Source organism: Diorhabda carinulata, chromosome 9 (genome assembly GCF_026250575.1).
Source record: "Diorhabda carinulata isolate Delta chromosome 9, icDioCari1.1, whole genome shotgun sequence".
Taxonomy (NCBI): domain Eukaryota; kingdom Metazoa; phylum Arthropoda; class Insecta; order Coleoptera; family Chrysomelidae; genus Diorhabda; species Diorhabda carinulata.
Window position 1 is genome coordinate 17,257,065 of NC_079468.1, and position 22,614 is coordinate 17,279,678.

Here is a 22,614-nt window from a genome sequence, read left to right on the forward strand (position 1 = left end):
AACTTATGATAAGCTACCAGTATCCTTTAAAATGGTTTAACAAAACTGAGCTTTCAAACTTCTCTTAGGAATCAGGAGAGTAGGCAAACTATATTTCCTAATTTGCATCTTCGTAAAGTTTCATTTGCTTCGCAGTAATTAAGAGTAGAAGTTATGAAATACTTGTACAGATTAATTGGTATACACTGTGAAATAATGTAGAAGTGTTTATATCATAATATGAAAATTATGTTTGAAGTTATAAGCTTAAAAACTATTTTTATGGATAGTTTCATCCAGAACTCCACGTAAACCGTTTTTGAAAAACTACTTTTACAAATTGAATTTGTTTGTATGACATCTACATTGTTTTAAAATAAAATATTTTGATGCTTATCTGTGTGAAATATGTATAATTATGAAAAATTGATAAAGCATTTTTACACTCCCTTTATAAAATTCCAATTATTGTCCCATACAGTGATGGAAAATATTCTGTGCAATATAGAAATTACAATGTCGTGAAAATTTGTTAAAGAGAATTTGTCTTTGTTCATTTACAATTGTACTATAGGATGAATTTTTGTGTGAGATAAAAAATAAAAATAGTCCATTGGGAATCAGTCATTTTCTATCACTAATTTATTCATTTTCGTTTACGAGGATTGGCCAATTCCTCCACTATTAGTCGGATTATTAAAAAAATTGCAAAATGTGATTGTATTCACTGTATTCAAGCGAAGAAAACGAAATTTCTTCAAAATCATATTGTTTATGAATGAATATATAACATCACTCAATAAGTCGTGTGACTGACACACAGATGGCGCTGCCATTGTCAAATTTATACGACGTTCATGAAGTACCAACTTTCTAAAGACTATGTGTAAAATTTCATGACAATTCGATTAGTCAGGAAAAAGTGACAGCCATTTATGTGAAGCTATTTTTGTTATTTTCAAAACAATTTCGTGTGTTAATTTGTCATTGCTTCTTGGTGGAAAAAAATATTGTACAAGCTCAATAATAGCTTCAAAAGTGTTATTAGGACTCTATTTCATCGAAAAGAACCATTTGTTTTTGGTTCGCTGAATTTGAACGAGATCGCATAGATACCGATGATGGTGAACGTTCTGGTCTCTAAGTAAACAACTGAGTATTCATTAACCCCAAAAAAATTAACATTTGCATGAGAAGATCAGAATACTACACCAAAAGGCTTTTGGGATTAATAGAAATTTATTGGAAAATTAATCTTCTCACCTCCTGTTAACTTTGAGGAGATATTATTTTACTGCTAAAAATAAACGCGAGGTTCAAAATTATTTGAAAAAAACTTTTGATGATAGACTTGGAATGATCAAGTAGTTTCTCAGACCACCAAATTTACTTTCGAATGATCTTGTGCTTTGTAATCATTTAAAATAAGATGTTTATTGACATGGCTCTAGAAAAGCTTACAAGTCTTAAGATATTAAGTACTTTGTAGTACAATTACAACTGAATAGCGTGAGGTTATCTCGTGTATGTAACAATAATCTTTAATTCAATTAATCATCAATTATAAAATCGTAGAGTTGACGTACACATCACCACTCTTGTTTTGTTACTGATTGATTCGATATTAATAATATTAGAGATTATACAAAGAATTGAGTGGAAAGCCAGTGAAACAGATTTTATATTGAAACGCCTACCTCCTGTAAAAATTTTCAATACTCGATGGAGCTTATCGTAAAATTAAAATGAAAACAGATTTGTATAAATCTCATTTCCAAGAAAAATGTATGTTGAATATTATATTATGGTGTAAATCAAACCAGAATTTATGGTTTATCTGTAATGTGGAAGGTCGATGATCTAGTTTTGGTCTTTGGAAAACCAGCTGAAATGAGTTAAATATATATGTCAGTTTGTTTTTCAAATTTATGTTTGTAATTTGCTATTAAACATAACGATGAAATATTAATTTTTCAAAAGTAAAAGCAGATGAAATACTGTATTGGAAATCTGATTTTTTTATGATAGTCCAAAAATTTATTTATGTTTTATGGTGCTACATCTAATGTCATTATATCACTTTATTTACACCTAAATAAAAAAAGACATCTTGGATTATGAACTTGAAGTTTATAAATTGTTAAATGTTCATATAACTTACCTTATCGGAGTCTGTAGTATTACCCGAGCCAAAGGAAGTCAAAGAATTCCTATCTAAATTTTCGACGCTTTCATCTAAAGAATTGCATTCTTCCATATCCCTGAAACAAAATATTTTTTTAATAAAAATAACAATGAAAAAACCGAAATAATAATAGAAGTAGAATCATTTTGATTAACAAAGCTTATAGCAAAGTTAAATCGTTTAATTAAATAGTAATTCGAGACTATACACAGAGAGATAATCACCATGAGGTTGATAACATTTATAATAAGATATTGTGATATTTTATAAACTGGATTTATCGCTGTAAGCAATATACCAACGTACAAGGAGACGCGTTTGTAGCTACATCTAAATATGACAGTAACATTATTGCCTTGCAACATTAACAAGAAATCAGATGTGGAAGAGAAAATTATTCAACAGTTTTCATGGAAAAAAAATTTTAAGACGTTATAACAAAACGGCCACTAAAAATTGCACTGTCTGACCAAGTTATCATCTTCAGAGACTGAAGGTAAACAGTTTATCTTCAGTCTCTGAAGACGATAACTTGGTTATCAAAACGCGCGTCAGACAATGTAATTATAAGTGTTGATGTATAATCAAAATAATCAAGTTTTAAAATTTTGTCTTATCAAAGAAATCTTACTTCTCAATTGATAACCCCAACAAATAAATGTTGATCCTTAGAAAACTCTCTGTGAAGTTGTAAGGTTCTTTATATTTTTAAAGAGATATGCAAGAATAATTGATGCTACCTAATACTTTTTTTCCTATTTTCTACCCTCCTGTGCAAACTGAAAGTTTAATATACCTTTGTAATTAGAGAAACTTTGGAGTACCTCAACTATCAATTTCTAAGATGCTTATATATTCCCATGTGGTTGTAGATACTATTGCAACCACTATAAAGGTAAACATTATGGAACCTTCCATTCTTCATATCATCTAAAATTTAAAATGCAATAGATCCCCATAACGCTTGAATCAATCCTAATTTAACTTTTCGTACTTCTTTACTAATGAGTTGCTATCGTGTTAAAGAAGTTTCGGTTGCTAGTGAAATTGTATAAGATATAAAAATTGGAATAAGTCTTACGACATTTGCCAACCAGAAAGTTTCAACAATTTCAATTATTTAGGAGTGCTTATTTGAAGATTGCAGCTAAACACATCAACTTTGCCTTGTTAAAATTTTAATATTGATTTATTGTAATCTGTAGGATTTTATTATACCAAATAAGGACCACAATAAATAATTCCGATATTTCAATTGGTTATTTATAATACAAACGGAAGCAAACCTAAATCTGTCACCTAGAAGACATTACTTATTATTGGTTAAAAAGCTTAATTATTAAATAGAACAAAATTTACGAACAGAGATCTCGATACTTTATCATTAAATATGATAATTATATGGTGAAATGAATATACATGTTTGTTATAAAAAAAACAAGAAATAACAAGTAACTTAGATAAATAAGTCTTCTAATATCGTCCTCATCTGTTTTATGATTGCATTCTTAAAATTGTTTAGGGAAATAATCCTAGGGGACCTTTTTCCCAAATTGTGGCATGAGAAATTTCCTTTTAAGCGTTTAACAACTTGTGAAGTGCTTAATTTGTTAACCCAAACCAAACAAAATTCTAATAATGTTAACTAACCTCATTGCAGTATTCCCAGTACTTTTGAATGTTAGAAATGACCTACAGGTGAACTAGGTAGGAAGAAGAAAATAAGCAATCGAAATATATGAACTACTCAACAAACAGATGACATCAAATAAATATAGTTATTACATATTATTATACGAGAAGGAAAAACCGTTTTCCTTTCAGTTGAAAACCTTCTATGAGAGTGAAGATTTTCAAGAGTTGGTTATAAGAAAAATACGAAGAAAAAATGACTAATTTGCTTCTGATCTCGTTCTGCACGACTAAACCAAAGATTGAGACGCAAACAAAAAGGAAGACTTAATAAACCAGTGTGATTCCCAAGTCGTATTTATCAGACTAGACTAGATTTGAAAAATTAAGTTTTATTCAAAATCCTAGTCCATGTTGCTCAAAATTATTTTGTTTTTTTTAATGTTGTTCTTCCTTACATTAAACGGTGATTTACTTAAGTTTAAACACAACTTTTGTGGTCGAATTTTATTTCATTTTGATATTTTTTAAATTTTTTTAGATTAAACTGAAATACGAATAAAGTCATATTTAGTTTTATTCGCCCTAAATCCTAACTCAAGAAGTCTAAATAAAATTAAATAACAACAGTAATGCCATTAGAAAAAATCTATTTAAAACTCTCTGTAGTCTTTACATCACTTATCAGTAAGGTGACCATATTTTTTATTTTAAATCTGGGACGGGAACTTGTAGCGGGGGGTTAGTTAAGTTAAATAACTTAATTAAGATTTTTCTGATTATTTTTTAATAAAAATTATATATAACAAATAATATTTAAGGAAATGATAAAAATCAGTATTTTTTTAATGAATCAATTTTTTTAATCAGAATCAGTATAAAACTTTTCATATTTTTTTGAATTATGGATCTTTTTCGCTTTGGAGTATCGTATAAAATCCTGTACAATTTTTTTCATAATTAACTTTAATAAGTAATATCGCTTATGAAATATGTCTATTTCAAATCGAGTCTTGTCACTTGCCCAAAAGGTATTCATTAAAGAAAATATTCTTTCCCTAGAAGCATTTGTACCAGGCAGACAGAAAAAGAACGCTGCTTATTTTATTGTAAATTTCAAAATGAGAGTTCACGATTATTAAATTGAGAGACCGTTTCAACCCACATTTGGATTGATGCAGTTCGGTAATTTGTCCATTAGGCAATTTTCCTTTCTGTAATGTATAATTTCATACAAGCATACTCATCGTATATTTCATTTTCAGATTTTGAATATTGATAAATATTGAAAATAAGGACCTTTTCAAAAATGCGGGCCAATCCGGGATGTATGGTCACCTTATTTATCAGTAAAGATATCTTCAAACTGTATGTGCACCAAACTTGGTATGCCTAAATACCAATTTAAATGATTTAGAAAACATTTCATTTACAATCGTTTTTGTATTGGCTTCCTTGTAAAATTAGCATTCACTATCTAATGGCACTATTGAAAACTTCAAATTTGTTTAGTTACATTTTTATTGAATTAATAATTCAGAACTTTTCATTGGATACAGCAATTGATCAGATTGTAATTTGATCCAAATCCGAAGTAGACGTTGCCACTATTGGACTAGAACATAATAATTATTAAAAATAAATAGAAATATGTACTTACCGACTAGATCTTTGGCTATGAGGTTTCAGTTTTGCAGGGCTCTTGGGCAGTGAAAGCGGTAATGCTCCGCTGAAATATGTTTCTTGTATAACTTCCCTTAACTTCTTCACCCACAATTGTTTGGTTTCAAGTGAAGAAGCTCTAAGTACAATGCGATAATCAGAAATTGGGGCACGACCAGTCCAAACTGCAAATTTGCATTCATCGCCTTCCATATGTTCTGTTACTCCCAGTTCAGAAGTCTAAAAAATAACTTTCAATTAACACAAACACCATTCATTACACAACTTTCACAGTATAGTAAATAAATCGTTGATAAATGCGACTAACTCACCATTAATTTGTTTTTGTAGATGTACTTCACTTTCCCAACGGAATCCTTAACTTCTTTGGTAAATAAGAGATACATTTCGAAAAGGAAAATATGTCGGTCTCTGCCTTTTCTAATTAGTTGTTTTGGATCCCAAACGCTGAAAGCGTCTTGTAGAACTACTTCGCCTAACTTGTCCGAGGATATATCACAGCCTTCGAGTAAGGACAAGTGCATTGCGTCGTTTGCTTTTTTGGGAACATTGAGCATTACTTCCAAACCATCCTGAAAATAAAATTCAACTGTATTAGATCGATGTTGACATCCCTATTGTTTACTAAGGACCAATAGATCATATTATGCCTACATGTTTTATCTTCATTAGTGTGGCATCACAACATTGATAACTTTTTGATTATATGTAAAAGTGAACATAATTCGTTTAGAAGATACATTGTGAGAGCATACTATGAGGGAGTAAGATTTTGATTTTGGCGAATTTCAGGGTTTATTCTCATTTTGATTGAACTACACAACTAAGAAGACTACAGAAATTGAAGATGGGTTAATTTGAATCTCCTTTAATGTAAGTTCATTATTTCCCAGCGTACCGATCCCGCAGACCTTGAGGACTTGAGATCTAATAATTTGGAAGCTGATGTAATAGGAGAATTTACACTTAACGAATTATACAAGCAAGACGAATGAACAGCAATGGGCAACTGCCTATCAACGTTTATGGCTGAACTGTTCATGAGTCATTTTGAAAAGCAAATCCAGTCATAATCATAACACAGATATTGCTAGTGTAAAATTGTTGAAAAATGTATCCAATAGCTTAAATAGGGACAAAGGGCCAATTCCTTACAGCCCACTCTATAGTTTAGTGGCCAAGGAATAAATGTGAAAATTCCCGCTAAGGAGGTTTTCCCGACGGAATTAATTTTCGCGGGAGAAGGTTTATTGGTGGGAAAATTTAATATAAAACAGGTTAGTTAAGTTATTGGATTTTAGTTTACCGTATCTGGAGACGATAAATTGGTTATCGAAACGCACGTTAGACAGTGTAATAGTGAGTGTTGGTGTAATGGTAGTGTAAACAGTATGTTGAGTATGGACAAAGACACGAAACTTCGGAATATTGTGATACTTGCCCCAGTAAACCGCGTAATTGTTTCGAATAACACTTTAAGAAATTTTAATTCCTAATATTTATAATTTTTTTTCTCTAATATAAGTTAGGATATGTTATTTTATAATATAGCTAAAAAGTCTTTCGTTTTTCTTTCCATCATAGATATGTACTTGTAATTGATATATGGCTGAAGTTGTAGGTATCCCCTATGTGTTATTAGTATTTTCAACAGAAACTTTTATATTTCATTTTTAAAGATCTTACAACAAAGGTGTTATTGAGCAGCTACTTTTTAAATATAAACTGTGACAAGCATAAAAATGATGACAATTCACTAAATTATTTCAAATCATTACAGTGGTTTCAAACATAAACAAAATATAATTTATAGATCATTCCAAGATATTTTGTCTTGACTTAATACCCTCAAATCAGCAATAACTTCTGAAAACTGTAGATTGCAAATAATGAAGTAAAAATTAATATGGTCGTACTTAATAAATTTATTTCATTCATGTTAAAGACCTGATTAAATATCTGCAGTAAAGGTTTTTCCAAAAAAAAAATTGATAATGACCTGATTAGATACCGGCATTATTATTTTGGATTAACAATTTCAATGTAATAATTATTTTTGATACAAGTATTATGGGACGTTTTAATAATTATGTGTATTAGTTGTTTGGGATTATCAATTATTGACCTAATATGCATTAGAGGTAAGTAGCGAATGTTTATTGGAGTTATGATAAACTATAACATACCTTAATTTCTCCTTGACCTTCTTCACAGCAGCTCTGTAAATCTTTCAGCAGCAACTGGTACTTGGTGATTCTCTGAACCGGTTTAATTAAATAAGCGGCGATGGGATGTTCAACTTTGTGTTTCTTCTGTAGTTCTTCAAAATACCCACCTCCATGTTGCACCAACAGACTATTGCTCTCGGGTTTATTTTTACAGTAGGTAACATACATATCAAATTTCTGAGCCCATGTTACGAAACAATGCCCAACATCTTCAGGCATCGTTTCATATTTTTCGAGTTCCTTTAAAAAAATAGAATTATGAAATTCATATATTTCTTCCATATTGCCAAAAATTATGTTTTCTTTGGAATGAAGCGAAGCGGTGACTGCTGAGGAATTTCTCATTTCGTCGAGGAAACAAGTTATGCAAGTTTCCAAATCTTTGACGTAGGTACGTTCCGTTTGTAACAATTCGGCCATGATAAATCTAAAAATTAATTAATTGCATTGTTATTGGAATTGATATGAAATTCAATCATGATACATTTTATTGTTGGTTACTTACTCTTTTCTTCTAGCAGACCTCCTTTTCTCCTCATTCAATTCCTTCAATTCTTTTGCAGCAGCTTCTTTTACTTTAGCTTCCAAGTTAGGATCAGAATTTCGATCAATGGAAAGTTCTTTCTTTTCACTTTCTTCTTCTTGGATACCCAAAGTTTCTTCTAGTTGCTGTCGATAATTTTCCATTCGCGAGCTAAAGTTCTTATATCTGTTACAACAGATAAGTCATATTTCAGTAAAATATTCAATTAATATCTCTTTTATGAACAGACAACAGAAACAAAGCAAATCCATTTCAATTTATGACACTAATATACTGTATCACAAAGGAATCTCTGAAATGGGATGTATGTGTACTTGAAAAAAAATAATTATAATATAGGGTTGAATAGATAAGATAAGAGTAGAGAGATGGGTATAAGAGCAAGGGAAGTGGACTGAAAGGAGAGGTATTTAAGTAGTAGAATTACAGTAGAGATGATAGAGCTAGAAAAAGGAGTGAACAACAATATCAATATCTCCAGCTAAATTGTTATTGTTGTTCTGCTTGTTCCCGTAGAATTGAACAAAATGTATGTTTTTTACAACCGGTTCCAATTCTTAGTCAATACCATGAAGCAACATATTTCACACTTTAGATACTGAAAACTAAATTCTGCTTATAATCGATAACAAAAATTACAGTTGAGAGAAACTAGTGGTGAATTAGAACACATACCCTCCTACAAAACAAATATTTATAACTATTTTTGAATATAATTTCATTGTTTCCATTTGCAGCCTCAATTCTTGTTGGCTTCTTTCTGTTTCAAGTAAGCTCAATGAAAATTATTTAAAATAGTTAAAGTGTGTGACAAGTACTGGAAATATATGAATCCATACTGCCATATGCATTATTCAGCAAAATATTCATCCAGTTATTATTTTACAATTTTACACTTTACACGCTACAAGTGAAGCTCATCTAATATAAGGATTGCAGCTATCATACAGTTCTTGGACGAAACGTTTTTTTTAAATAGTTTATCAACAATTGCATTTTAAACTAGAGAACTATATCAAGTTTACTTCAACATTGAGGTATTCACTAAGGTAATCACTGATAATATGCACGACCTACAACAACTGGTCAATAAGATAGAAGAACAGAGCAAATCAATGGGCCTAAACATCAATACCAAAAAAAAATATGATTATTTCAAGAAACAAATATTTTTGAAAACGCCATCATAACATTTAACGCAATGCCCTTAGAGAGGGTGGATACATTCAAATATCTGGGAATCTGGCTCCTTGAAGACCGGGCATCAGACAAAGAAATAAAATATCGCATTGAACAAGCCCGACTTTCATTCTTGAGGTTTTGAAGAGTGCTTACTTGTCCCGATTTTAATCTTAACCTACGACTGAGGTTCGTGAAGTGCTACGTTTGGTTAGTGCTTCTCTATGGTATGGAGGGCTGGACATTGAAGACGACTGCGATTAACAAGTTGGTGGCTTTCGAGATGTGGCTGCACCGCAGAATCCTCAAGGTGCCTTGGACGGCTAGATTGAAAAACGAAGAAAGTCTGAGACGCATCGGCAAACAACGTGAATTATTTGAATTAATTAAGAAGAGATAAACGGCGTACCTAGGGCACATTATGAGAAACAACAAATATCAATTTTTGTACCTACTGATCGAAGGTAAAATTGAAGAAAAGAGAGGGATAGGAAGGAATAAAATATCTTAGCTGCGAAACATCAGGCAGTGGACAGGACTACACGATATACAATCCTTAATACACACCGCAAGAAATAGAGAAGTGATGGAAAATGTGATCCATTAGTGGATATGCATTAAAAGAAGAAATACAGTATTATTAGAATGAGGGAGGCCGGAATGTCACTAAGATAATTTGCTCGTGGTGTAAATCAAAATGTTACATTGTATTAAAATGTTAGTCCAAATTGTCCAATTAAGAGGTTCGACTACTTAGCTATTGATTCGAATGTCCTCAAATGACTATAATAAATCGTCTTATATCCACAAGAGAGTTTTAATCCCGTCGCTCAATTGCGAATGATTACTTAGGTAGGAGCCAGAATGTCAATGTCATCTGTTTATAGCTAGATAATATTTATAATACGTTTATATAATTCAATTCTATCTCTTCCTTTTATGCCACTTCACTATATACGCAGTCTGGAATACAGCAATGAAAAAGCGAGTTGGGCCAAGCATGGCATTAAATTGTGTTTAATGACAAGTTCCGATTTTGTTTATGAGCCTTTGATGGTCGTATAAGAATCAGTCGGATATGCAAAAACCTCAACCTTGGAGCTCTTACACATAGGCTACAGATCAGCGTAGTTTTTCATAAACAAAAGTCTCGTTGCAGCTGGTTTTGTCAATGTACTAGAACCTGTTCCACTTTCTTTATCTTCAGGGGCTGATCAATTCATATACTAAGTGATACAACACGTTTTATGGAAAAAGCTATTATTGATTCCCTATAGTAATAACACTACAACATTTTTCCAATTTACTGAATTTAAGATTTGAAATTTAACTCATCACTCTGTTTCAATAAAATAAAAGCTTTCAAATACAATTTTCAACATAATGTTGATAAAAAGGTTTCAGGACGCAAAAATGAAATTTCATTTCCTAGCATTTGAAAAGAAGCAAAATCTCTTAGTATTAATAATATTCTTTTTCATATAATTGAAAATGGAAAAGTTCTTTTTATAGAAAATCCCATTCATTAATACAATATATAAACAAAAACTTCATTATAGGTAGAAGTTTTTCCTGAATACTCTCTTCTCATAGAAAGGTTAAGAAGATTTTCTGACAAAAAAGAAGCAGGATAATAAAACATGATGAGATCCATTACTAGATTATGATTTATCTTGTACAAAGTAATTTAGAACAAACTTAAAGATGTTTTATTGGTATAAAAATATAATTACCTATTGTCAACAGCTTCTACCCATTGTTTGATGGAGCATGCGTGAGCGTGACCTTTTTCTACAAGACTATCAGCAAGTTGAATAAGTAACTTGACTCTTTCCCGAGTTTCCTTGGCAGTTCCTTTAAATTCGTTGTGTTCGCGTAATAAACTTTCAGTTTCTTCGATATTGTTGCCGAGATTCGTTGCATGTGTGGTTAGGTAACATTCACCTAGAAGAACATTTTAGGGATAATTTAATGAAAATAATTGTCAAAAATTATGGAACCAGTAGCTGTTGTGACATAAACATTTCGTATTTTAAATTAGGCAACATTGCACAGACAGACATACAACCTCTTGTGTGTGAATTATGCCACATTTTATATCACAATTATCACAATTTATAATCTATTCAGCCTAATTTGAAATGAGAACTTATGCGCAGCATAATCATAATGTCGATAAATTTATTGAACTGTAATTGCCAATGCTGTGATTCTATTGTAAAATCCCGTATTGTGTTCACAATTTTGTCTCTTTGGGTACGTCTATATCCGATAATATTAATGTAATTGTCTTAAGCACGTGCATCACTTTTAAACTTAATTCTGAAGCTTATGATTAACAAAATAGCAAAAAGATGGAGAGTATACATAGAATCATTGATGCTTTTATGTTTTTGCCAACAAATTATTGGGACAACCTACGGGTGCTGATACATGCAGAAACTATAACCAGAAAAGTTCTACTGAATGCATCAATCTAAGTAAGAACAATCTAGGAATATTAGCAGGAGTCCTATCGGGGCACTTTGACACCTAAAGACGCAGATAATGCGGGGTGCAGATTTTGTTGCTCTATCCACATTCTCGCTAAGTGTGAAACACTATGAAACTCCAGAACACTACACCTGGGAGCGTATGAAATAGAAATCGAAGATCTCTGGCAATTGAAGCCATCCCACATTCTAGACTTTTTAAAAGTAATGGGATTATCAGATCAGCTGTAAACACTGGGGAAGTGTATACGATACCCCAAAAAAATCCATACATACCATACCATACATGTTTTTACCAGTAAAAATCTTGTGAAATACATATACTTTTCCTAATATCTAAATTATTGAAAAAATACTTTTACAATGAACTGAACGGAAAAATTTTTACAGTACTCAGTACTTACCTGTTTCGTGAATCCATTCAATAGCTTGTTTGGCAGATCTCTCAAATAAAACAAATTGTTGACATTGGTCCAACTTCTTTTTCCTTTGAGTCCAATGCTCCAAAACTTTATTTTCTTGATTTAATAATTTTTCTAGAATACCCTTCACTCTAGCTTCGTGATTGCCACTGCTACTTGGATAATTATAAAACTGCAAACTTCTAGTTGTATATTTCAAAAATGTTTCAGCTGTTCTTCGTGCTAATGTACAAGCCTTCAAAAAAGCTTCTTTTTGTTCTTGATGTTTGTTAATTAGTTGGGATATGGCGGTGGCTTTGTCAATGTTTGCTTGTCCAGTGGCGCACCAATCTTCATCCCTCCTGCAATATATTACAAATTATATTATTCCATCACATAGATCAATGTGAAAACAAATAAATAGACATTTAATTTACCTATATTCCCTTTCCAAGCTGTCCAAAACAGAGCAAACTTGTTCAGCAGTTTTATAAAAGTTTAAACTGGCCGTCACTAATTTGTGTCGTTCTTCAGCGCATGTTACCAACTGCTGCCATCTCTTGGTAACTTCTTCAGAAATATCTTTGATACTTTGTGGATCGTAATGATTGGCATTGATTAAAGTATCTGCTCGATGTTTAACTTGAACAGCTGAAAAATAAAAAAAAATAAGTTTATTTTTATATAATATATAAAAGAAATGTTAGATACATATTTTGGCAAATGGGACCACTAAATGATAATATAAACACGTAATACATTACCAAGAAAAATTTTAATGCCCTAACACCAACTCTTACAACAATTACAATGTGTTCAATGTGGATATCATCATTTCCAGAGGTTTCAATTTAGTTGATTCTATTTTTTAATAATGTTTATTTACATTTATGTAATTTATAGTTGAATTTATTTACATGTAGCGCTAAGATTCGACCAGCAGATCATTTACCTACCGAACACACAGTTTATCTTCAGTCTCTGAAGACGATAACTTAGATATCGAAATGCGTGTCAGTGTAATTGTGAGTGTTGGTGTAGTTTGTGGTGTAAACAGTGTGTTCAGTATGAATATGACCAACGGTTCCAGAAATTCAAACTCAGTTAAGTCATTTACCTGTCTCAATTGTTTCTTCTAAACTACCATCATTTGAGGGAAGCAGGATACATTTTCAACAATGAATTATAGCATGTCAAATAGAAAAAAAAGTGAACTAATTGGAGCCATAACTTTATAAATAGTGATGATTTAAATTGTAAATTAACTGATATTTAGAGGTATTCACCTTCAGAATATTTTGTTTTTTGTAGAATAAACTAAAAGTATTTATAATAAATTCCATAATTATCAGCACAACTAGAGAGTTTACATTAGTAATTTTAAAAAATGTTTTTAATCGCAAATACATGATATTATCATCATAATTCTTAAAATTTAATGAATATAGAATTGGTAGATACCTATACCAATAGAATAAAAGGAGTTTTCGTTTATTGAAATTTAGTACTTTAATTGAGTTGTGGTGTTACTTCACTTATTGTATTGATATTAATTCGTCACATTTATGATTTAAGTAATAGAACGCATAACGGATTCTATTTTAAAACAAACAAAATTATAACTCTCCCCGTTCTTTTCATTTTAGAATCTATTTGTTTTGCAAACTCTTTCACACAACTCAATTGAGACACCTATTCATAGCTACCCTACTAGAAGAAAAAATTGGACATTTACTTAACAATACCCACTTCTGATCTGGTAAAAAATTTCATATTCTTCAGTACAAAAAAATTATTTCATCAGCTACCTTCAGAATTAAAAATGGCAAATACATTTTATAAGGTCCAGAGATTCACAAAGGCATTTCTGCTTGAAATATCTTTTTATTCTAGGGCAGAATTCTACCATAGACTCAATAGACTGGCATAATTAAATTTAATATTAAATAAGATTTTATATGAATTATAATTATTATCAAGCCAAATTTTTATTTCATATTATCTAATATAAAAATGTGTTGCTTTGTCCATAAAATTATAAAAAATTTTTATGACAATAGAGCCTTTTTATATCTCTTTCTATTAATATTGATTATTCTCAATTATTTGATATTGGTCGAATAGTTAATGAATAAGTGTTTCATGTTGATTCCAACCAGATATCGTGAGTCAAACCGAGATTAATTAAGGATTTTGAAATGAGAATGTGCAGATTCTATAAATTCAAGAACCACCCCGGACTTCATTTTTCTATCCTATTCCTGATTAAGCCAAATCATAAACATAAATATTATTAATAATATGATGCTGAACACTATAAAGCTAGATTTAAATAACGAACACAAACAAATCATGTAGGATTTAAAATAAAATGTTAATAACAAAACATTCTATGCACGAAAAGTGTGCAATCAGTCCATTCACTTATTGGAACATTGGACATTGTCCATTGCTTGTTGAATGCATATATTAGACATGATTAAACTTATGATAATAAATTCTGACTGTTGTTGGAATGAAACCATAATATAACTAACACTTTTTTTTATATTACCAATACTTTAAATACATCGGTAGTATGATAGAAAAACACTTTGTTGAGAGCAAAGGATTGAAATTTATCTTCGATTACAGCTTCGAAAAACGACCGCAAACTGTCCCTACCAAGGGATAAATAAATATAAGCAAATTCTGCTAGGTTATATTGTTTTGTGTTTTCTGACCAGCATTTATAAAAGTCTCTTGATCTATTTCATTTGTAATAGAAATTTTTTGTTACCCGTCACAATTTGAGAAACTATTGTATACCTTGTCGTTTGCATTGATATTAGTTTTCTTCAAAAATGAAGAAGAATCATCATCAGCGATATCACAACTCTATTTAGCACTTTTGTTTTATTTAATTACTTCCAGGAAACCAGTTGTAACTTCAGCTTGTAATGAGGATATCTTTTGAATTAATACATTTTTTCCAGGTATTTGAATCATTTGACAACTTAGGGAATCACATCTGCATTCAAGAAATCAACTAGTTATTTTGATTCTGATCTCTTTGAAAAGTTTGATAAGTCCTGATACATTGTTCCACCATATTGCATAAAAAATCGTGGTTCCATCGAGTAGTTTGTTCAATACCAATGCGTCTTACTTGTGCTTTACCGGAGTGAGTAAATAGGCAACAAAATCTCTCACAGCTTCTATCATTTGTGTTATTTCCAATTAAGATTTAAATGATTCCTCGAATAAAACATATTCTGCATTTACTGCACTCTTTTTTTATATTGGAACAAAATCATGAGCAAGAAACTGAATGTTACTTTGTGAAATATTTCACGAATTTTTATTGAATGGTATCATTTTGTAAAAGTTTATTGCAAACAAATGCTGTAATGCAATACATTTTATAAAATAGTCAAACTAAAAATGAAATAGTTATATGTAACGATACCAATGATCTTCAAATAAAGCATATTGTTTGGAGATCTGAGCATGAATTAAATAGAAAACCAACAGCGTTTTGCCTACTCTAGTGATTCAGATTTAAATATGTTAATCGCAAAAGTATTATCAAAGATTTGGTACTTTGATGAAGGACTTCGCCTAGTATACGTTAGTTGGAATCTGACCAAATTATTATTCGTGGCTTCTTTAAAACAAATCATCGTTTCACTAACAAAAAATATGGTGCAGAATTATCACAATAATGCGTTATTAATGCTTCTATATATTCTTGATTTTATGTCTCCTCTGTTTTAAAATTAGTTTCTTTAAATAATTTTTGAAAGATTGATAAAAAATTGACGTTTCGACTTCAGTCTTTTTCATTATTTTAATTGGAGACAATTCAAGAAAATGTTTTATGCCAAATAGAAGCTCCAAAGAGGAATTTTTATAGTTTTCAGTCTAATTTTACTGAAAATAATGCATATTATAATACTTTATTACCTATGTGAAAATTCCAAATATTACCTGAGGTATGTGTTTTTTCGATGGCCACTTGAAATTGTTCATGTTCTTTTTTCAAAAGTTCGGCATCACCTAAACTATTGGGTATCGTAAAACTGGCCATTAGCATAGATTCTCCATTCCTTATCCAGCTGATCACTTGGTTAGCATCATTTTGAAATTGGCCGAGTTGAATGCACTGTTCAAGCTTAACACGTTTTAATTCTGCCAATTCTTCTAGATCCATTTCTCTGTCATGAAGAAATTCAAGTAGAACTTGAACCTAAGCCAAAACAACAAATATTTAATACTCATTTAAAATATCCATACAAATTTGGTTGCTTGTGTGTTGAGTATTTATCCATTTAAAGATTTCAAGAACACTGAAGCTAAAATTCTAGGGGACAGTAAAAAATTGATCTTATTTTCTTCTTATAAAAAATGTTTGGGTTCAGTTGAAAAGCTAGTAGAAAAAATTTTACAATATAAAATTTTTATTCACCAGTGCAAAAATTATAAAAAGTAATCAGCTTATTTTACAGGTTTTAGTTAAAATTCAATAAACACAAAGTTAGCATCACTGATGAGTGGTGTGAATTTATCTTAAAGTAGTAGTTAGTAGCAATTTGCGGGGACAACTGATTTAAAGTATTGTGTTTTGTAAAAAAAAATCGCAACATCGACTGACAAAACTAAACTCACTATACACCAACGCCTCTGATAGCAAATGTGTGATAGAGGGAGTTGCAGCTTTTATATTTTATAACGGTAGCAAAAAATTATCCCTAATAATAATTAACATAGTTAAAACCATAAATTGGTATTTTTTTTTTCAAACATTCTGACTCATCCACTTGGACTTACTAATTGATTTAGTTGTATAAATATTGTTATCAAGTCTGAAATAATTTCTTTGATGAAAAAGGAGATATACTTAGTTATTATTAACTTTTAACTCTATGAATGTTATTAGATCTAAAAATCTTGAATTTTTTCATGAGATATTTGTTACGAGGAGTTTTAGTAAATTTTTTTCATATTGATAATTTCTTCAATGAATTAATTTCCCAATCTTTATTTTTTGGTCTATTTTAATAAATCTGTTTTTTTAATAATCAAATTTTTTACATTTTCGGCTCAATTTTGATCTATATACTAATGTTTTAATTTTATTACTATGAAGACTTGTTACTATTGTTAAAATTCAATTTGCGGAAAAGAGCCACGCTTTTTTTGGTATTTCAAGGTTAGTTAATGCTGTTACCTTTTCTGACAATTCATGATTTTTTAATCTACTCTATTGTGTAGTGTAGTACTATATATTGTGATGATTGTTCTATGTTAAAAGCATAACAATTATCACAATACCTCGTATATTAATGTTTCTTTAGGCAATTGTCTTTGACAATTTTTTGGTCTAGGAGACTTCTATAAAAATATCATTTATTGAGGCAGCTTGACATGGTACAAGACAATGTGCAAGAAATTGCATGCAATTTTTTCCAAAAGGCAGCTTGACATAATGCAAGACAACGTGTTGCAATATTTCTTGATCAAAAGCATACGCAGCTGAAGTTCAACTGATTGTTTTATGCAAGATCTCGCACTTGCAACATCATCGGTTCGGTGTCATTTTTTGAGGTAGATTAATCCTCGTTTTCTATTTTTGTTTTCTTTATAGTTTATCGTTTGTCTTGGCTGCTTTTGTTATTATTTTTCATTCCTTTAGGTCGTCTATGTAATATTTTGCTCTTGCAAGGGATTGAATGCAATTTCTTGCATGTTGTCTTGATTCATATCATGTGGCCTTCCCATTACACCAAGAGAAATAAATAATTCTTTATAATTAGTGTTAAATGGATCATAAAGGCAGAAAATTTTTAAATTCGGGGAGTGAATTTTTGATAAGAGAATATTTTAAGGAATACATGGATATTAAAAAATTAAAGTATATTAATAGAAACAAGAGAAGTTGAAAAGCTGATAAGAAATAAGAGGGACAAAAACTTTAAACGGATTTAAACAAGATGAACGCTAGAAGAATATTAGCAAGGCTGACATGAGAGCAGTGTAGATAAGCATTCCTGTATAAATAAAGGGTTAAAAAGAGCATTACAAATACTTGAGAATTTTATATTTATTTTTTATATTTTAATAAACAATATAATTTATAATAAATTCGATATTATTTCAAACGTATACAAATTATCTCAAGGTAACAGGTCATTAATGAAACATTTGTAATTTTTTATAAGTCGTTTTATTGATACACAAATGAATAAAAAAATTCGAATAAATTATCCTAAATTATAGTTGTATCTATAATCTCATAAGCCGATTAAACGTGACACATACATCAACGACCTATGGAACACTGCAATTTAACATTAAAAATATTATACGGGGAGATACACGGCAGACGGACGGTTTCAAACTGTGTAGTATTGAGAGTGAGGTGATCATAGTGGATACAGTTCTGATCCAAACCAAACGCCATTTCATTCACTCAGTCTTTTTGAAACAATGTAACTTGCAGCTTCGGTTGATTAACGATGACAGATTTGAGAAAACTGGTGAGTCTATTACAGCCACGCAGTGATTGTTTGGTCTACGTGGAGCTGTTTCGAGCCAATTGTGGATAAACAGCATGGCTTGAAACGCAGGGCAAGGACACCAAAAATGTTGATGAGTTAGGGGAAAGTGGTTTTAAGAAGCCCAAGAAGGTCACCTACATATCATAATAGTGAGAGCTACGAATCAATCGTAAATCAGTTAGATGAATAGTTAACATTCCATTCCTCCAAAAAGCTCATTGCTTACCAATTTAAAGCAATTGATTTTGGTGTGAGCGAGAAGACTTGGATTATAGAATTCAAGTGATTTTGGTATCAAATGAAAATGGAATTTTAGTGATGTGAGATGGAGCTTGTCATATCTTATCCACCAGCACCTTCCAGAATCTCAAAAAGTAACTATCTGGTGTGCTGTAAGCGAAGATTTGAATTATAGAACTCAAGTGTTTTTGGTATTAAATGAAAAAGGAATTTTGCCGATGTCCCATGGAGTTTATCTACCATCATCTTCTAGATTCATAAAAAGTAAAAATGTAACAATATGGTGTGCTGTAAGCGAAGACTTTGATTACAGAGTTTAAGTGATTTTGGTATCAAATGAAAAGGGAATTTTGGTGATGACCCATGGAGCTTATCTACTTTATCCACCATGATCTTCTAGACTCACGAAAAGTAAAAATCTGGTGTGCTGTAAGCGAAGACTTTGATTACAGAGTTCAAGTGATTTTGGTATCAAATGAAAAGGGAATTTTGGTGATGACCCATGGAGCTTATCTACTTTATCCACCATGATCTTCTAGATTCACAAAAAGTCAAAATCTGGTATGCTCTTGGCTCTGTTGGCATTATTGACCCTTATTTTTTCAAGAAGGTTTACATTTGTAAGGTTGAATTAAGACCACCTCGATAAATCCCTTTAAGAAGTAATTGATTCCAGCAGGATGGGGCAATATCACAGACCACAATGACAGTTTTTAGATGTATGTTCCCTGGACAGATTATTTCAGGTTTTGGCAATTTTTCTTGACCTCCCAGTTGTTCCAACTTATCAGTGTTCGATATTTTTTTGTGGGGTACTTTAATAGCTGTCTCTATAACCACAAACCACGAAATTCGAACGAGCTGGAGATGGAATCATTAAAGAAATTGACATCACCACAAATAACTGAAATTGCAGATAATGAGCTTTGTTAACTAACTAGCGATTGATGAGGCTTTGAATTTGTGTAATTACAAATACATTGATTTCAAAATTAGCTGAGTATTTATTTCATTAAAAATTCCCGTATGTCACATTGTATTACATTTTAAATATTAAGAAAAAAACTGTTTAGTTTCAAATTTCTTACCCTAGTCTGAGCGTTGTACTGAGCATCAGCCATAACACATATTCCAGAATTTTCAAACACCTGTACCAAATCCTGACCTTGTTGCAGAACTTGGTAGGTCGTATTCTGCATTTGACTGACGCTTTCGTTGTGCAATCTCAAAAATTGTTCTGCTTTCGGTATATCTCTGGTTAGTTCACTATGTTGAAGTTCTTCTGACCACATTTCAAGTTGAGAGGAAACCTCAAGAGCGTCTCTTTCAAAAAGTCTTAATCTCAAACACAGATCTAATCGAAGCTTCCTCGCCGCCCAAAGTTCTTCGAGATCGTTTCTTTGTTTCGCTAATCGGTCCAGAGCAGATTCTATTGCAGCTACTGAACCAGTTGTGTCCATTTCAGCAATAGACCTATAAGATTCCAAATTATTGAAAAAAAATATCATTTTACCTTATCTAATTTTACGGAATTACGTAGTGCGGTCCATGAGTTCTTAGCTTAACATAGAAGGAAAGAACATGAATCCTTTTATTTCCACATACATTTTAGAAAATATGTGTAAAGCTTCTATGTTAATATAAAAATATGATGCATTTTTACACCTTAAATCGGTCTTCAGCTTTACTAACAGAAAATAGTCGAACAGGGCCAGATCAGGGATATATAATGAGTGTATATTAGCCTTGGAAAGCGAAGTAATATGGACTGGAGCATTGTCATGAAGCAAGCGCAAAACTCTGCTGATTTTTTCGCGGCTATGTTCGTTATACATACGTTAGTACATCAGAGTAATATGCCACGTTTATGGTTATAGTCGATTCCTCAAAGTCAATCAAAGCGATACCCTAGCAGTCCCAAAATATTGTAGCCTTTTTTGGTGCTTTTCGTGATCTTCTGTTTTTTTTTGGCACGAATTCTCCTTTCCGATACCACTCCATGGATTCTCATTTGGATGTCAGATCATTGTAAAAGACCTAAGTTTCACCATCCATTACAATTGATCGGATTACATTTTCTTGGTCCTCCTCTCTAAAAATCGCTCACAACATTCTACTCGACGTTGCTTTCGCACTCGAAGCACCCACCTTGTACAAATTTTTGTTATATTTGAATACTCATGTAAGATTGTTTTGGAAATACCAGTCTGTGCTACAATTTCTTTTGTTTTTAGGCACGGGTCATTTAGAACCATTTCTTCCTCTAAATTAACGTTTTTTGGAGTAGAAGCCGTCACAGAACCTTCTAATCTTCTAACGATTCTCCTTCCTAGCGAAATAGCTTAGAGTAATTTTCAATTTTTGAAAATGATGGACACAAGTCACCGTAAATAGCCTCCATTCTATTTTTGATTTGTGTTGCTGTTAATCCTTTTTTAATCTAAAATTTTATAATAGCGTGAACTAAACTTGAGACATTTTTCATAGCAGCTTGACTGCGATAATACTGCGTACTATAATAAAATAGATCGAAGCAGCATGTTGATTACAATAAAAAATTGAAATATCTATATATTTTCTATCAAGGTTATCACATTTTTTCATCAAGATTTTAGATTTTGTAATGCGTCTCGAAAGAAAGATCGTTCAACCTCGACAAACATAGGAATTCATAATCTGAAGAAAATCCATACCCTCCAGACCTCCTTTACAGGCTCATTTAGAGGTTTTATCTGAAGGCACTAAATGGCTAATTACGGGGATGAAAATATGTTTGCTAAGGTTTCTTGATTTCAATACTACTAATCGAACTATCGCAGAAAAAAAATTAATCGAACTTTTGCAGAAATGAAAGTTTTGCTCCAAAAATGAAAGTCATTGTTAAAAATAATTCAATATTTTTCCTTCCTGTCTCGCTAATATACGGGGTCTTTCAAAACGTTCGCATGCGAGTTATATCATTGCATGAAGCGAAAAAAATCTATTAAAAATCACCAAACAATCACATGTCTATAACGCAAAGTTCAAAAATGCGGCAGCAGTTAAATACTTTTATGGCTCTTTCGACCACTCGAAAGGGATGAACTTAAACGGTCCACAATTTTTGATTGGCTAAACCTTATTGTTAATTTGCGATTAAACTATTTTAATTCTATTTAATTTTAATCGATTTTTTTCGCTTAATGCAGTGATATAACTCGCATACGAACGTTTTGAAAGACCCTGCACGTCCAGCGTTACACTTCTCAGTTTTTTAAAGTACCAGATTTTCGTTCGACTGGGTTAAGGAAGTCCAATCGAGTCTTAATCCTAAGGCCCTGACGATAATTTAACAATCGTTTTGATAAGAAAATATATTATTTATTATTAGATATAAATTATAAGTAAACAACTGTTATTGTTGTTATTTTCAGCCCACGTACAACGCATTAATGTTCATACTCTTATCAAATAACGTAATGTTTATAAAAAACAGGTACATTAATAAAATAAGGAAACGGTTCTACGACTGA

The 22,614-nt window shown here is 31.3% G+C and overlaps 1 protein-coding gene across 8 annotated transcripts in view; it reads right to left on the reverse strand.

Moving 5' to 3' along the window:
* Window positions 1-22,614, reverse strand: part of LOC130898193 (kalirin) — a 372,700-nt gene that overhangs the window by 237,103 nt on the left and 112,983 nt on the right. For all 8 annotated transcript variants that reach the window (XR_009059842.1, XR_009059843.1, XR_009059844.1 and 5 more), the window contains 10 exons: window positions 20,191-20,575; window positions 16,293-16,551; window positions 12,761-12,974; window positions 12,327-12,685; window positions 11,164-11,374; window positions 8,213-8,416; window positions 7,666-8,134; window positions 5,791-6,051; window positions 5,457-5,698; window positions 2,141-2,240 (listed from right to left, as the gene is read on the reverse strand). Coding sequence is in view for 4 of the 8 variants with exons in the window: in XM_057807288.1 (XP_057663271.1) it covers window positions 2,141-2,240; window positions 5,457-5,698; window positions 5,791-6,051; window positions 7,666-8,134; window positions 8,213-8,416; window positions 11,164-11,374; window positions 12,327-12,685; window positions 12,761-12,974; window positions 16,293-16,551; window positions 20,191-20,575 (2,704 nt within the window). In the remaining 4 variants the exon portion in view is untranslated. The remainder of the gene's footprint in view (window positions 1-2,140; window positions 2,241-5,456; window positions 5,699-5,790; window positions 6,052-7,665; window positions 8,135-8,212; window positions 8,417-11,163; window positions 11,375-12,326; window positions 12,686-12,760; window positions 12,975-16,292; window positions 16,552-20,190; window positions 20,576-22,614) is intronic.